The sequence below is a fragment of the Miscanthus floridulus genome, chromosome 1 (genome assembly GCF_019320115.1).
Source record: "Miscanthus floridulus cultivar M001 chromosome 1, ASM1932011v1, whole genome shotgun sequence".
NCBI lineage: Eukaryota > Viridiplantae > Streptophyta > Magnoliopsida > Poales > Poaceae > Miscanthus > Miscanthus floridulus.
The window spans coordinates 69,728,324-69,745,190 of record NC_089580.1 but is presented as its reverse complement, the minus strand read 5'-3'; the positions used below and the strand labels follow the sequence as shown (position 1 = coordinate 69,745,190).

General features: G+C 49.1%; 2 protein-coding genes across 2 annotated transcripts; both read left to right on the top strand.

The window, feature by feature from the left end:
* The first annotated feature begins 7,697 nt into the window (after positions 1-7,697).
* Positions 7,698-12,407, top strand: LOC136535807 (protein NRT1/ PTR FAMILY 5.2-like). The gene is made up of 3 exons (XM_066528216.1): positions 7,698-7,908; positions 10,298-10,515; positions 10,752-12,407. The coding sequence occupies exons 1-3, from the start codon at positions 7,782-7,784 to the stop codon at positions 12,222-12,224; spliced, it is 1,818 nt and encodes a 605-aa protein (XP_066384313.1). The 5' UTR covers positions 7,698-7,781; the 3' UTR covers positions 12,225-12,407.
* A 1,953-nt stretch (positions 12,408-14,360) lies between these two features.
* LOC136458376 (putative cyclin-dependent kinase F-2) lies at positions 14,361-16,485 on the top strand. The gene is made up of 2 exons (XM_066458323.1): positions 14,361-14,486; positions 15,391-16,485. Exons 1-2 carry the CDS (start codon positions 14,361-14,363, stop codon positions 16,483-16,485), a joined length of 1,221 nt encoding a protein of 406 aa, XP_066314420.1.
* Positions 16,486-16,867: the final 382 nt, after the last annotated feature.

The following is a 16,867-nucleotide window of genomic DNA, read 5'->3' as shown; positions in this document are numbered from 1 at the left end:
CATGCAGGTCCTGAACTTTTAGGATGTTCACCGCAGGTCCCTAAACTTTGCCGACGGTGCCATCCTAGTCCCTAAACTTTTAAGGTGATCACCACACGTCCCTAAACTTAGCAAGCGGCATCATCCATATCCATCTATGGTCTAACCTACTCTATAAGTTGGCGTGGTACGCTGACTGTACGTTAGACGTGGATCCAACATGTCGATTAATCAATCATTATTTATATAATATTTATCATAAAAATATAAATTATATAAAATAATTTACATCAGAAAAAGATAAATTAAAGTATTAAAATAATTTACAACAACAAATATATTAGGTTTAAACTAAAATAGAAAAATACTAAAATTAATTTAGTATTTATATATCATTAATAGTATTATAATAATATTGAAATTCCTATAGTATTAAAAGTTTTCTCTCTATTAAAAGTTACTTCTAATTTTTGTATTACTTTAAAAGTTTTAATAGTAGTATTATAGAAGTAACTTTTTCTATATTACTAATGCTATAATACTATAATATACTATTACTTTTAATAGTAGTATTATAGTATGAGAACTTTCAATAATAGTGTTATAGTATTAAAAGGTTTAATAACAATATTATAGTATTAATAAAATTAGAAGTAACTTTTAATTGAGAAAACTTTTAAAATAATAATACTAAAATTAGAAGTAACTTTTAACAGAGAAAACTTTTAAAACTTTTAATATTACTAGATATATCTCCGTGCGTTGCACAAGACAACGAATTTGTATATATTTGTACAACGATGCACGTGTCTTATGGTTTAGACAAACATATTAACCATTTTCCCCCATGGCTTGTGGTTTAGATGAATATATTAAGAAATATACAAATTTGATTACATAAAGCATATTTCATGATATTTATGACATATATCGTATAGATCTGATTTATAGAAACCTAACAAAATTGGTTTTATTTTTTAATTATCATTTCTGTGTTTTATTATTATATTTTTTCAAAAATTAATAAAATCCAATAACACTTTTGCATTGGAACCCTAAACTGTTTCTAAATTCATCCCGGTTTTTCTTCTTTTATGTGGACGTGGTAGACTAATGAGCCAAGTTGTTACGTATGGGCACAAGGTGAATCACCACGCAACAGAGTCGTCTGTTACGTGCGTGCAGGAGGTCTGTTCATTTGGCCCACGGGCCCCAGCCCATCGTTCCTTCGTTCCTGTTCTCGCACGAGGGCGAGCGGGGAGCAGACACGCGGCCGCACACGCACGAGGCAAACCGCAGACGCACGGGCACACGCGCATGGGCGGGCGAGCGGGGTGAGCGTTGGCAGGTGCCCACCGCCGGCGGCATAGGCTGGAGCTAGGGCGCGCGAGATGAAGCGGAGCACACAGTGAGCACGTCGCAGAGCGTGGTGAGTGCCGCGACCGCCACCAACACATACTGCAGCATTGCATTGCCCGTGTCCATGGCGAGACGTGCGCTCCCGCTTATGCCGGGACTACGCACAGCAGCAGGCTGTAGCTAGGGCGCATGCGCGGGTGCGCTTTTTTTTGCGGGGGAGGTGAGGCTCAACGGATGGGATGACGCGGGAGCGTGTGGTATTCATGTACCGGACTCACCATTATAAGCTAGGGCGGAGCAAATTAACTTGGCATCCGGTCAACGCGACTCTCAGACACGGATCCACGTGGGCAGGGCGACACGGGAGCGTGCGGATTAAGCTGGGCGAAGCGAAATAACTTGACGTCCTACGGTTTCCTGTGTATGAGTATGAAATGTGCGTGATTTTTTTTTTGTTGTCGTAAGCAAAGCTCTTGTCAAATTTCTTGTTTGAATACGTGCTTGATCTGTTTCGTCGGACTGTAATCAGTCCTTTATATTTTTGACGTGGAAGAGTTTGTTTCAGAAACATTTTTTCCCATATATGATTTTCGATGTCGAAGAGTTTGTTACCGAAACTGTTTTTTTTTGCCGTATAGGTTCTTTTTCCGTGGTGTTTTTACGGTGTTTTTTTCTATAATAGAAACACTTTTTTTTACTGGAAAGGGCAGGGGCGTGGTGACAGACCATAGCAGAAGGAATATTATAGGTGTAATAGATTATATTTGGATAGAGATGACACTGCTGGTTAAGTTTAGAGATCTATGGTGATCATCTTAAAAGGTCAAGGACCGGGATGACACCGTTAGCTAAGTTTATGGATCTACGGCGATCACCTTGAAAGTCACCTCATCCACCAAACTTAGGGACCCACGTATTTCACTTTAGAAGTTCAGGTCCTGTATAATACCGCCACACCATCGAAGTTCAGGAGCGACGGTGAATTTCGCTCTTTTTTCCCGGTTGGGTCGGTGGGTTGGATCTCAAAGGCGGAGGGAGAATTTTGCGGTATGGCCAAAAAGCTCGTGCGCTGGGAAGTCTTCGTCCCAGGCCAATCAGGAGTCGGCCTGGATGCAGCCTGCAAGCCTGGGCGAGTGAGCCTACTACCACTTGTTACTTGTTTGTTTACTCGTGCGTACTAGTACGATGGAAGCTGCCACATTCGATCCGCCGTGTGTCTGAACGTGCCCCCCACCGCTCGGCGCTCGTGCGTGCGGCTCCCGTCGCCCGGCGCGGACGGCGGACCTGTCCGTGATCCACTGAGGAACGGGATCATCCAGCTGTTGCTGGGCTGCATTGCATGCCGGTGTGACGCGACGCGAACGAACAAGGCGCGGACGGATTCGACGTTGGAGCGCGACTTCCCCGCCGCCCCGTCCCGGCGCGGCGCGAGCTGCCGCACCGTGGTGTGTGCGTGTGACGCCGCGCGCCATGCTGCGGTCGTGAACCGATTCTACTACTTCTAGAAGGCAACGTCGTTCGAACGAGAACGAAGGATGATACCGCTCGCCAAACTTAGCGACGGTGATCTAGAAAGTTTAGGAACTGAGATATACCGCTGGCCAAATTTAGAAATCTGCGGTGATCACTTTAAAAGTTCAAGGCCTAGGTAACACCGTCTACCAAATTTATAGATCCACAAATATCATTTTAGAAGTTTAGGAACCTAAATGACACAGCTGGTCAAGTTTAGGGATGGACGGTGAATTTTGCTCAAAACAGAAGCTAAAAGCTGCTTCCTCTCAAGTCCTGATCCACGTAGGGCCGGGGGTCACTGGATGGGATTGGATCGGCCTATTTTGATGTCACAGGGCCACGTGTCGCCGAAGCTTGGCAGAGTTACACTACTACGTCTGCCCGTAGATTAATTCCTCCACAGAACCGATTTTACCAAGCCTTGTGTGACGCTGAGACAGATGAAGATGTTGGTTCTTGTTCGTTACTGGCCACCTAAATGGCGATGGCGATGGCCGCACGAGTCAAGCTGATACAAACCAAACCATTGCTGGGAGCTGAATGAAGCTCGTGCGTTGACAAATCTTGCGCCTCGGGCCAATGGGAGGGCTTGGATGGAGGAGCAGCCAGCAGATAAGACGGGTGAGCCTACTACGTCGTGGACTTGTATACTTGACTCCACACAACTGCAAGCGCATGAGTACAGAGTACTGTACTGCTAGTGATTTGGTGAAAGTTACTTAGGGGTGTTTGCGATTGCTCCTCAAACTCTGCTCTGCAAACTCTACCGTAGAGCAGCGCCGTAAAAACCTGCAGTTTGTGGAGCGTCCCTTTAGATGCTCTTATAACTCCACCATTTTTTCTCAGATATAGTGCGTAGAGCTAAAACCGTTTAGCTAAGAAACATAAAGCGAAGCTTAAAAAAACGTAGAGCGGAGCAATCCCAAATACCGCCTTAGTCCTGTTGGATATAGCAACACACGAACAGTCAGGAGCAGGGGTGTTATTCCGTCCCCGGAGCGCGCGGACGTGCCGAAACGGCGCTGATTTTTCTTGCCGAATAAATCCCGGCGAGTGGTGACTCATCTTTGTCCCTTGCGCGCGTGCACGTACGGCAAAACGCACTACGGGTCTACGGCACGGGCCGCACCAATCGACGACACAGAGAAATACGGTTTCCCACGGGAGCACGTGGGCGAGAGGCTTGGACGACGACGGAGTGCGTGCCTGCGTGGGCACGCACGCATGCACGCGGCCGACGTCGCGCAACTGTCCGTGAACCGTGATGCCGAGAGAAGGGCCCGTGACCCTGAGGTCGACCGTCGCCTCGCCGGGAGACGCATGGCTGGGCGCGATCGCGATCCATCCGGAAGAGCCACGCAAGGCGAACGGGACGTGTCATTCCTGGTGTTGCTGGGCTGCTGGCCCTTCGCTTTGTTGTACGTAGTAACCGTGACTGGTGGTGCTTAGCACGCCCGCAACAATGTTGCGGCAAAGTCGCTTTGATATATAGAGAAAGAAGAGGAAGAGAGTTGTCGCAGGCGTCTAAAATTCGAGATGAAGATGTGTGCAACAAAGCTGCATGAGCCTTTTAGGATGGGAGCCCCAGTGCCCCACGCAAAATGTGGTGCCTGGCATCTTTTGCTCCCCATGGTAGTTTTTGCAGGAGCCTCTTCTCTTTCAGCACGCACGGTACCTAAACTAGCCGTCGATCGCTGAGGTTCCGATCCCTCAGTTTAATTGCCTTCGTCTACTAAAATGACGGTCGTTTTGGGCATCTGGCCATGTAGACGACGTTGATGGGATTGGGATTGGTTCTTGTTGAGTGAAAGGCTGCTGCAGTTTGAGTTTGACTAGTAGTATCGGCGTGCGTGCCCACCATTTGTCCACTTGGGCCTAAACGGAGACCTCACCTGATTTTGGTTTCCAGCCACAATTTGCCAGGACTAATGTTAGGCATCAGCCACATGTGTGGCTTATCATAATCTGTGGCAAAAACAAGTTGTTTGGTTTATGACTAAGGTTTGACAAAATAAGTGCGGCTGCTGTTTGGATTCCTGCCACAAAAACTTGGCAAAATGTTGTGGCATATGTTTGGTTTGCAGTCACGTATACCTCAATGCTATAGTGGTAAGACACTCATTTCCTATACAACAATATATATTCCAGCAATAATAAAAAGTAACAACCAGCATATGTTTTAATAATATTACAAGCATGAAATACCTTCATCATAAATACATTCTAAGAGGTTTAGATTAATTACAAAAGCAGCAGCTAGCCATGCATGCGTCAGCCAAAATGAGCACACATCCAACTATATTACATCCTAAGCCATCAGTCATCACCACAACCAAAATAATCACACAGCTAAGTTCCTGGGCACACCGGAAAATATGAACAGCCACCCTCACAAGCTAAGCTTCACAGGTTAATGCCTTCCTTCTCACATAAGAACTTGAACACCCAAGCATGCAGAGTATCAACACTTGCATTACACAACCAGCCACGCTTACCTTTATTCTCCTTGGTAGACAAATGTTCACCAACAAGAACCCTTTGATATGGTGTCATTGGGATTGCCTCTAGTCTCTGCCATAATGTTGCATGAGGATCAGTAAGCTGTGGCATTGGGGGAGGGACAGTGGCAGCTAACCCTGGGCAAAAATAATCGAGAACCGAACCGAAATAACTGGAACCGAAACCGAATTAACCGAAACCGAAAATTTCGGTTCCCAGTTCTCAGGAACCGAAATAATGTCGGATAATTCGGTTCCAGACCTCGGTTAACCGAACAAAATCGAAGAATCAAATCTGTACATATTGACCCAATAGCAAAAGAACCGAACCGTATGGCTCGGTTTTCATTTTTTCCCCTTTTCTTCCCTTCTGTTTCGCTGATGTAATGTATGGCTCGGTTAGTTCGGTTCTAACCAAAACCGAACCGAACTAACCGAGACCGAATTTTCTCGGTTCCAAGTTTCCTAGCTAACCGATCGGTTCCAGTTTTATGCTAACCGAATTTTATAAAGAACCGAGGAATCAAACCAATCGGTTTCGGTTAACCAAATGCCCAGGGCGAGTGGCAGCAAGTGTTTCCCGAAGTGACTTCATTGTAGCACTAATTTCATCAGTGGAATTTGCAAAACGACTCTTTTTTGGCTTCTTAGTTGGTGAGTTCTTGGCTCTTGGACGCTTCTTGCTAGCTTGACTAGTGCTGGAAGATGTGTTGTCAACCGTTGCATGCCTAGTTGGAACATATAGTTGAAACACCATCGCAACATGTGCAACATCCCGATCTACTTTTAAAATATCGAGATGCAGCACTTGCAATATACAAAAGAAGACAGATGAAACACTTGAGATAGGCGTCTGAAACACTTGCAACATACGTGTATAAAAAAATAGATGAAACATTGGGGATAGACGCTTGCAACATACGTGTACAACCATTGCAACATCCCGATCTACTTTTGTAACATCCGCTTGAAACAATTGAAACATACATCTGAAACAACTGAAACACTTGAAACATGGGCTTGCAACATGTATGAAAAAACGTCCGGAAACACTTGAAACACAGCATCACCACGCGGACATGACCTACCTGGTGGGCAACTGCGGTGACGCAGGCTCGCTGGATGGTGTGCACCCTCACGCCCGCCATGCCTGCCATCAGCCGAGGGAGAGGAGACGCTGCCGGGTCTGGGGATGGCGCCGCCGGCCGGGGTAGGGGAGAGTCAGCGGCTTGCTTGGATCTCGTTGGGTGGGGAGAAGGCCACCGGATCCGCGAGTGTTTGGCCCTCCCGGTGGGTGAGGACGCCGGGGTAGGGGGAGGGGTGCCGCCGGGGCGGGGGAGGAGGACGCCGGGGTGGAGGAGGAGGTCGCCGCACAAACGAGGTGAGATGGCCGGGGGTGCGAGCGGACGCCGCGTTTGCCGCGGCGGGCAGATTACGCAGGGGATGCGGTCACTGTGGATGGACGGCTCCATGGAAGTAGTGGCTGCGATCGAGCGAGAGAGTGGGATAATGTTACGGTACTTGTGGGAGTTGTCTGGGCCGGTCCTAGGTCCATTAAGCGAAACGTCCGTCCGTCGAACGCCTTGACTCTATCATTATCATACTATAAACACTTTGTTGTTGTTGTTGGCCCCCAAGATTAATTTTGTCGTCATCGTTTCTCTGTAGTAATTATCTAGTACTATGAGCCTATGACTGAAAACGATATGCTCAAAACGATATGTAGTAATTATCTAGTACACACGCCGCTACGTACGTCTGCTGGTCGGGCGGAGTAGAAAACAGGGCCTTGTTTGAAACGTAATACTAGAGCACCCAATCAGGATTGATTTTTCACATATACTTTTTTTTAAGATCCAGGTTGATTATATTATATTAATAAGAAGACGAGATTTTACGCAAGATGCGCCTACGACCCAATCCTAGTAGACCATTAGAGATTATTAGGGGAAAATTAATTTATGTACTACTCGATGGCATCAAGAGCGCCAATACTGTCGGATTTTTTTTTTTTTTTTTTTTTTGCCTCAGCAAATTTCCACATGAGGGTTTCATCATGTATTTGAAAGAAGATGTATTCTGCCGGCTTCCTCATGTATTTTACATATACTTGTTGCATTGATTCATTGAATTGATCTTTCACTTTCAAACTTACATCCCTTATATCTTAGAACAGAGGACCCATAAATAAATGATTTATATTTGAAGTCAACAAAAATTTGAACGAAAACTCAAAAGTACTCTACTACAATCCCAGTCCACTCGGGCCTCTCCGCTTGTTGACCCGGTGGAGGACCGGGCTTATAAATGGGCGTCCAGCTGCCAGAGCTCAGAGAGCTAGAGCGGCCTGGAGCTGTGGAACCGTAGTTTGCCCCTGACTGTCTGAGTCTGAGGTCTCGGCTCGGAGAGGCCACGGCCACCCACCCACCCATGGCGGAGGAGAGGCTGGAGGCGGCCGCTGCCGACGAGTACACGCAGGACGGCACGGTGGACCTCCACGGCAACCCGGTGCTCCGCTCCAAGCGGGGAGGGTGGAAAGCCTGCGGCTTCGTCGTAGGTACGCAAGCAGCTAGCTACCCCTATATATCATGAATCCTTACTCTTGCCATGGTTTGTGTTTCCGAGCTCCTCAAAGCTAGCTAGCGGTAGAGAGCTCGGCCTTCTTCTCAACACCCCTGCCTGTCAAGTGTCATGGAGAAGCTAGCACACGTCTCTATTTCATGCTTGAAAATTATATCATCCAGTTTTTTTTACGGTAAACGAAGTTTGGCAAAATGAAAACGAACCAAAAACTCTAGTCGGTGTCGGGCTGGTACACTTTCAGCTTGTTCTCTCTCACAGAACACTATTGAATTATTCAAAACCATCCGAAAATCACTGTACACTGCACCCGCCGAACACAGTGAGACTCTGTTTTCCCTCACCCACTAAACCAGGCTAATGTTAATTTACTAGCACAAGCTTGTAGTTTAGCTCTGGCGGCCACATGCACATGACAGAAAATTAGCTAGGGCCCGGATCGATGGTAGGCAGGCTGGTAGCACCGCGCTGAAGCCAACAGCCTTTGGTTGGCTTTGGATCTCTTCACCGATTGGATTGGGCGATTCCAATCCTAGTCCTAACTGCTGTGCTGCCATCAGACCAGTACTTCTTGCATCTAGCTCATCCGTCACCGCTGCCAATTGACCTCCGTCCACCGCTGCCTGCAACAGTCTCTTCATTTCGAGCGGCAGCGCCCATGGTGGTTCGCGAAACATGCCATGTGAGCATGAGAGTTTCTCCATGGATGCTGAGCCAGAGTACATCACAGAAAGATCTCTGTGGCGCTGGCACAACGGGAGTGTCTCCATGCAAGCCGACCTGAGGAAATGAAATGTCACATATAGATAGTTCAGGCCCACTAAACTTATTAGTACTACAAAAGAATGTAATTCTATATGCATTCTTGATTAATATGTATAAAGTTTAACCAAATATATAAGTAAAACGTATTAATATTTATGACAAAAAAACACGTATAATATGAAAAATATATCTCATAATAAATCTAATCATAGTTATTTAATATTGCAAATATATTTTTTATTTATAGTTGGTCAAACTCAAAATACTTTAAGCATATACGAATAAGAAAGGCCATCGTTTAGCTCTTAATTATCAGGGAACCAAAAGATTCTCAGAGTATATTAGCAGCTTGCCCCCGAATAATCTGTGTCGACACATGGGCGAAAAATGACGCCCCTTCTTTTTGGAACGGTGGCAGCAAACAACAGTGTCCCCGCAAACTGATGATTGATTCTGAAGCTTGGTGAGGAAAAGCACAGGTAACTGCTGGGGAATTAGGGGTTGCTTGTCCTGTCACCAAGCGTTTGGAATTATTAGCCTTGTACCAATCGAGGATTTGCCGTGCTTCCATCAGATTTCGACTTGGTATTGTGCTACCCGTGACATATAGATGTTCTATTTGTCCATCAGATTTCGACTTGGTATTGTCACCAAGCGTTGTGTTCTGTTTGTCCATTTCCGATTATTTTCAGACATATAGATGTCGTGTGCCTCTGTCATAGAGTAGGATGCTATTTACATACAGTACATATATGGTGTGTGTGTGGTGTGTGGTGTGGTGGTGGGGAGATGTGGCCTTTTAACAATTGTGAGGCCGAGTCACACGGCCGACTTGTTCGGAGATTTTGTCGTCAGATTTAACTAGTACTCCTGTGTCCCGAAATAAGTCTCTATCTCACATTTCGATAACTCAACTAATCTTAACTTTGATTATAAAAGATAGTATCAACATTTGTATCTTCGAATAGGTGTACTGTAAAACTATATAACGTGATTAATCTAATGATGTTTTATTTCTTATCGTATCACAAATATTATTATTGTTTGTATATATTTGGTCAAAGTTAATATTGTTTGACTCTTCGAAACATGAGGTAGAGACTTGTTCTGGGAAGAAGGAAGTACAGTATCTTTTTATCACGGAGTTGCTCCATCGGAGATTCGTTTCTTGAGATATATGAAACAAACGCTGAGCTCAAGAGTCGTTGGAACCGGAAGAGGTCGGCTAGGCTGGGGTCCAGCTCCGGGGAGAAAGAGTAGTATGCACTATGCCATCTCTTTCGTATGTGTCGTCAAGTTTTGCTCCTGGTTTGCCGATCCCTTCTGGTTCTGTGCAGAGTAATCAAATGCAAACAGAGAGAGATAATCAGATAGATAAATAAAATAGAATAAAGCAAGAGGTCTGTCTAACCAGAATCTCTGCTTAAAAGTTATTGCACTTGACATGTACTCCTATTTGAAGTTACATGTGCATGGTGCATTTGAATATCGCACTCGACATGTACTAGTATGTACTTATATGTGCATGGTGCATTTGAAACAGAGCCTCCACATAATAATATCTGATTTCTTGTCTTGGAATTGCGCACGTACATACGCAGTGTACGAGGTATTCGAGCGGATGGCGTACTACGGCATCTCGTCCAACCTGGTGCTGTACCTGACGACGAAGCTGCACCAGGGCGTGGTGCCGTCCGCGAACAACGTCACCAACTGGGTCGGCACCATCTGGATGACGCCCATCATCGGCGCCTACGTCGCCGACGCGCACCTCGGCCGCTACCGGACCTTCATGATCGCCTCCGTCATCTACCTCTGCGTGAGTCGCCGCCGCCTCGTCGGCGTTTTGTTTGTCTCCATATATCTCAGCAGCCGTTTCGTTTCCTCTGTTCGCCTCTTTCTTGGAATTGGATGGTGTGGTAGCTGTTGTTTTCAGTCTGCTTCTCGTTATTATCTTCATATTCTCACAAAAAAAGCCCACCACAGCGATGTCTAGTTTATATATATGGGCCGTCAATCTTGTGATAAACTGAATTGAAGCCCACCATTTCGCAGGGCATGATCCTGCTGACGCTGGCGGTGTCGCTGCCGGCGCTGCGGCCGCCCAAGTGCGGCGCCGGCACGGCGGACCCCAACTGCGTGCAGCAGGCGACGAGCGCGCAGCTGGGCGTCTTCTTCCTGGCGCTGTACATCCTGACCGTGGGCACGGGCGGCACGAAGCCCAACATCTCCACCATCGGCGCGGACCAGTTCGACGACACGCACCCGCGGGAGCGCAGCCACAAGCTCTCCTTCTTCAACTGGTGGATGTTCAGCATCTTCTTCGGCACGCTCTTCGCCAACACCGTGCTCGTCTACATCCAGGACAACGTCGGCTGGACCGTCGGCTACGCGCTGCCCACGCTGGGCCTCGCCGTCTCCATCGCCATCTTCACCGCCGGCACGCCCTTGTACCGCCACAAGCCCACCTCCGAGAGCCCCTTCGCCAAGATGGCCAGGGTCATCGTGGCGGCCGCCAGGAAGCTGGCCGTCTCCGTGCCCGTGGACCCGCGCGACCTGCACGAGCTCGACGACGAGTACTACGCCAAGAAGAAAACGGTCCCGCTCCCGCACACGCCCAACCTCAACGTCCTGAGCAAGGCGGCGGTGAAGACCGGCGGCGGTGAAGACCGGTGGTCGCTCAGCACGGTGACGCAGGTGGAGGAGACGAAGCAGATGCTCAAGATGCTCCCCGTGCTGGCCATCACGTTCGTGCCCAGCGCGATGATGGCGCAGATCAACACGCTGTTCGTCAAGCAGGGGACGACGCTGGACCGGCACATCGGCCCGGATTTCGAGATCCCGCCGGCGAGCCTCCAGGGGTTCGTCACCATCTCCATGCTGGTCGCCATCGTGCTCTACGACCGCGTCTTCATGCCGTTCGCGCGCCGGATCACGGGGAACCCGCGCGGCATCTCGCTGCTCCAGCGCATGAGCGTCGGCCTCGTCATCCACATCATCATCATGGGCATCGCGTCGGTGACGGAGCGGCACCGCCTGGCGGTGGCGCACGAGCACGGGCTCTACGACAGCAAGAACACCACCATCCCGCTCACCATCTTCGTGCTGCTCCCGCAGTTCGTGCTCATGGGCGTGGCCGACGCCTTCCTGGAGGTGGCCAAGATCGAGTTCTTCTACGACCAGGCGCCCGAGGGCATGAAGAGCCTCGGCACGTCGTACTCCATGACCAGCCTCGGCATCGGCAACTTCCTCAGCAGCGCGCTGCTCTCCACCGTGTCGCACATCACGGAGCGCCACGGCCGGACCGGGTGGATCCTCAATAACCTCAACGCCTCGCGGCTGGACAAGTACTACGCCTTCTTCGCCATCCTCAACTGCGCCAACCTCGTCGCCTTCTTCTTCGTGTGCCGGTTCTACGTGTACAACGCCGAGGTATCCCGCGTCGTCGACGCCGGGAGCACCAAGCAGCAGAAGCGGGAAGTGGCGATGCAGCCGGCGTCCGTGGGCGCAGTGGAGGCCACCCTATAGGTGTTGTAGTGTTCCATTACAGATGTAGCGGTTGTCATACTCATACATACGTGATAACATGAAGCTCTTTGTGTACATTGATTGCACGCACATGCATTGGGTCTGATGAACAAGAACTCTGACGTTGCTTTGGAGTTGTATTCCTATCTCCTAGCATCAATGGAAGCTTGTAGAAATGCGGAACCGTAGCACAAACCTCTTGAATCTTGACGGGAAAGCAAGATATTCAGTCGACATGTTTCATTCTTTCCACTCGCAATACAGTTTAGTCTTTAGTGATGAGAAGCTAAGAGCATCACCACCACCACCAGTTTGGTGGATAAGTGGTTTTCTTTTCCTATAATCAATGCTAAAAGAAATTGAAGGAACAAAAAAAAGCTCTACTAACAGATACCCTTTATAATCTTCTATCAGTCCCTCGAAGAAGGGAGGACATCCATCGTGCGAGCAGGTCGTCATTGCCACGCCGAGCCACCGCCCTTGTGCCAAGCCGATGTGCCAACCATGCTGCCGTTGCGCGAGCGAGCGCACAGGCGACCACTGGATGAGCAGGCCGCCACCGCCACACCGAGGCAGAGCGGGCGGGCGGGGGCCGGGGGTGAGCAAGTGGGTGCCCAGTGGCCACGCTGCGCTAGCCATGCTGCCGCTGGGTGAGCAGGCAACCGCGTCGGGCGAGCATGCTGCCACCGCAATGCAGAGCATGAGAGGACAGTGATAAGAACATGTGGGTCCCCCACACTATAGGACTATAGGGGTTTCTCTGTCTTGTGCAACGCACCTCTCCGAAAACCTAAAAACTTGTTTTTTTAATCCCCTATATAAGATTTCAAAGGGAAAAGGAAATGTAATCTATAGTGGAATTGCTCTAAGGATACAACATAGTTGTTGTGTCGTGGAAAAATTGCCAACTCAATCGACAAAGGTTTTTGTATAATTTTAAGAGTCCTCCAAATAGCACTTTGGGCCCGCATATGGGTAGAGTAACCTGTTCGGCTTATCAGATTTTGAATGATTTCGGATGATTCAATAGTATTCTGTGAGAGAGAATAAGCTGAAACGAGCCGAGAACTGAGCAGCCGAACGGGCTTATCCGGTGCGTGTCGTTCCACTATCACACTTGTTTTGCTCCTTGAGATCGAGGCTTTGGCCAGACGTGACCAATATCATCATCGCATAATGTCTTGCTCTTGGTGCTTGGCACATTAAGACCCTGTTCGTTTGATCTTGAGATGGGAGGCATTGAAGGGGACAAAGGAGGATTTTGATTTGTAGGGGGTTGAATCCCTTTGAACCCTCTTGGGTTTATGATCAAACGAACAAGCTCTAAGGGCAAATATAAAGATCGTGGCCTCTATGAAGAGGTACCCGTTGTGATCTTCTAGTGACCTAGTTTGTCAAGATATCTTGTCTTCTAACCTACACAGTTCAACACACGGGTTTAGTTGAGGGCAGACACAAGGGCGTAGGCCCTTGAGTCTAGTTACTCGTCCATACGGTTCCAATGAGCACTTCGAAGATCATGGTCACATGTTCAAAGTGGGAATGCTTGGTCCATTTTGCTTTGCCCTTGGTCAAGTGGCGAGGGACTCCTTCTGCCCTAGAGTGGTGTAGGGCCCCTTCTGCCCTAGAGTAGTGCAGGGCCTTTCTGCTCTAGAGTGGTGTATTTGTGTCCCCAATTAGTCAACGGTAATATTAGCTATGAACTTCCTTTTCCCCAATTAGCTTTGGACTTTTGTTCTCCTTCTGTGCAAGCTTAGAATTCTAGCTATCTCTATAGCAAGCTTTGCTTTGTATTAAAAAACCGAGATTTGTTGGCTTTCTATTAAAGTTGGATTACTCTTGGCATGCTTGTATATAAAAATCTGGCTAAACTTTAACTTGAAGCTTAATAAGACATTAAATAGCTCTTAAAATATTTAGTTTAAAGATAAAGAAAATAGTACGACAGATGTGCGTTGAAAGGGAGTCGCTATATTTTAGGTGTCTAATGTTTTTAGAAAGTTTCAGACAACAATCTTACAATCAATAAGTACAATTAAAATAACAATGCAACTTACAAGAGACAGATTTGAGTCTGTCTACTGTACAACTGTGTGTTTTATGTAGTTTTAACACATGATTTTTTTGAACCGTAGGATGAAGATCCAACAGCCTCCAGCCTTCTTCTACCTCCGGCCTTCAGCCTTGTTCTACCTCCGGACCTTGGCCCCCACCGCCGCCACCGCCGCCGTCCACCGCCCCGCCCTTGGCCGTGGCATGTCGGTACAAATCACGAGTAACAAAGAGCACGGCTGTGTCGGCACAAATCACAAATCAAAAGAAACAATTTTTTCTATGAAAGGACAAGGACAAAATTTGGGGAAGAGGCTCGTCGGAACCCTAGCCATCGCCGATGTCGTCTTTGTCTCTGGTCGGCACAGATCAGGAAGAGAGGGAGGAGAAGAAGACCTACCTCGACAGATTCGCCATGGCCGGCGAGCTCGCACGCGGGCGCGAGTGGCGCTCACCGGTGGAGTCGCGGGGGCGCGGGTGGGGCTCACCGGTGCCGGGGAGAGAGAGAGGGAGGAGCGTCGGTGAGAGAGAGAGGAGCGTCGGGGATCGCAGAGAGACATAGATGCGTCGGAGTCGTGCGACGGAGGAGCGTCGCCTCGCCTCGCCTCGCTTGTTTTAATTGGAGAAGTAGTGTGTGGGCCCGACATTCAGAGCTACAGGAAAAATCGTGTCACCGGCTCTGAAAACACACGGACGAGCGTTAGCATTTCTGTATTTTTTATCGGATGGAGAATACTTGTCGAGAAAAGGTTCACGTATATTAGATTGAAAGTGCAAGCTTGTATTTAGCATTAACTCAATAGTAACTCATATACCAGGCCGCGCCGCGCCCGGCCTTCCCTTATTGTCTTGCAGAATCGGCCATGGCACCAAATCGTGATGGCCAAGAAAGTGAATCAGGGGCAGGCGGATGCGGCGAGAGTCCCAAGCCCAAGCTCCGTTCTCCTCCCAAAAGATCAATACGCACTCCAACACCATCCCAGATCCAGTCTATTATTCGATTTGTTTTTGTCCGGGCTGGATTCAGGAAGATGTGACGGCGGCGCTGCTGCATTGATTTGATCGAATGATCGGACTCCGACTTGGATACCAATTGGCTATGCTGTGCATATAGTTTTGGAGACGCCCGACGCCGCACGCCTTCGGTTGCAAGAGCCCTCTCCTCCTCCCGCTTCTCGATCGCGTGCCCGGGCTGGAGCTTGGAACCGATCTCATGGCGGCGGTGACCCACAAGCGCCCGGCGCCCACGGAGAACTGCTGTCCCGCGGTGTCCGGCAAGAAGCGGGCGCGCTACGACTACGACCTAGGGAGCATCTACAACTACAAGAATCTCGAGACGCTCGGTGAGGGCACCTACGGCACCGTGGTGAAGGCGCAGGACCAGCGCACGGGCGAGACGGTGGCTGTCAAGTGGATCCGCCCAGACGACGAGGGCGTGACCGACCTCGGCGCCGTCTTCCGCGAGGCCGCCTGCCTGGAGGCGTGCCGAGGCGCCCCCTCGATCGTGCAGATGAAGGAAGTCGCCGCCGACGAGGTCACCGGCCACGTGTTCATCGTGACGGAGTTCGTGGGGCCGAGCCTCTGGAGCCGCCTCCCGCGGCGCTTCTCCGGCGCCGAGACCCGCGCGATCATGCGCCAGCTCCTGCGCGGCGCCGAGACGCTGCACGGCGCAGGCATGATCCACCGCGACATCAAGCCGGACAACGTCCTCGTCGGCCCCGGCGGCGCGCTGAAGATCTGCGACCTCGGGATGGCGTCGCGGACGAGGCCCGCCGGTGGTGAACCGTACCCGGAGGAGACCGTTGCCGCGCTGTGGTACCGCGCCCCGGAGCTGATGAGGGGGTCCCGGTCCCGGCGGACCTATGGCACTGCCGTGGACATGTGGGCTCTGGGGTGCGTGATGATCGAGCTGCTCATCGGCGAGCCCCTGTTCAAGGACGCGGAGACGGAGGACGACGTCCTCCACCGGGCGCGTGACCTGCAGTACCAGATGGAGTCTATGACGGACGTGGCGTCAGATTCCGAGTTCCTGCCTGAGCTGTCCAAGGCCGGGCTCGAGGTCCTGCAAGGCTTGCTTAGTTTGGCGCCAGAGAAGAGACTCAGTGCGGCGGATGCGCTCAGCCACCGGTGGTTCGAGGAGGAGGACGCGCCCCTGTTCCCTGTTCTATCTTCTCAGAAGGATCAGCGTGGTTTCATCAGTTTCTTGTAGATTCATTCATCAGTTTCTTGTCGAGAGCAGATCGAAGGGCAGCAGCATCTGACCCTTGTAGTCTTTAACTCTTTTTTCTTTTCTTGACTAGATTGTGCCCATGCCTGGTAGTGGTCAGTGGAAGCCCAAAATTTTTCACCACACTGTATCTATGTAGCTGAATAGGCCTTGATAAATTACCCCAAGATTCTCATTTTGTAGCTATCAATTTTCTATCGCATCTCTATTACTTTCTAATAACAATCGAGATACAGATGCTTGTAAGGATGTTGCGAGCATCTCAAAAGTTTTTTTTCTTAAATTTACTCTCTAAATACTCATTTAAAGAGTTATTTTGAATACAAAAAATGATCTCTATATACCGTATATGTATTTTGAAGTG

Bases quoted from the DNA above. Each gene is read 5' to 3' on its own strand.
- LOC136458376 (XM_066458323.1), top strand. From the start codon at position 14,361: ATGAAGATCCAACAGCCTCCAGCCTTCTTCTACCTCCGGCCTTCAGCC. The intron at 14,487-15,390 runs GTACAAATCACG...CTGTGCATATAG, and splicing joins CCCTTGGCCGTGGCATGTCG to TTTTGGAGACGCCCGACGCC.
- LOC136535807 (XM_066528216.1), top strand. From the start codon at position 7,782: ATGGCGGAGGAGAGGCTGGAGGCGGCCGCTGCCGACGAGTACACGCAG. The intron at 7,909-10,297 runs GTACGCAAGCAG...GTACATACGCAG, and splicing joins AGCCTGCGGCTTCGTCGTAG to TGTACGAGGTATTCGAGCGG. The intron at 10,516-10,751 runs GTGAGTCGCCGC...ACCATTTCGCAG, and splicing joins CCTCCGTCATCTACCTCTGC to GGCATGATCCTGCTGACGCT.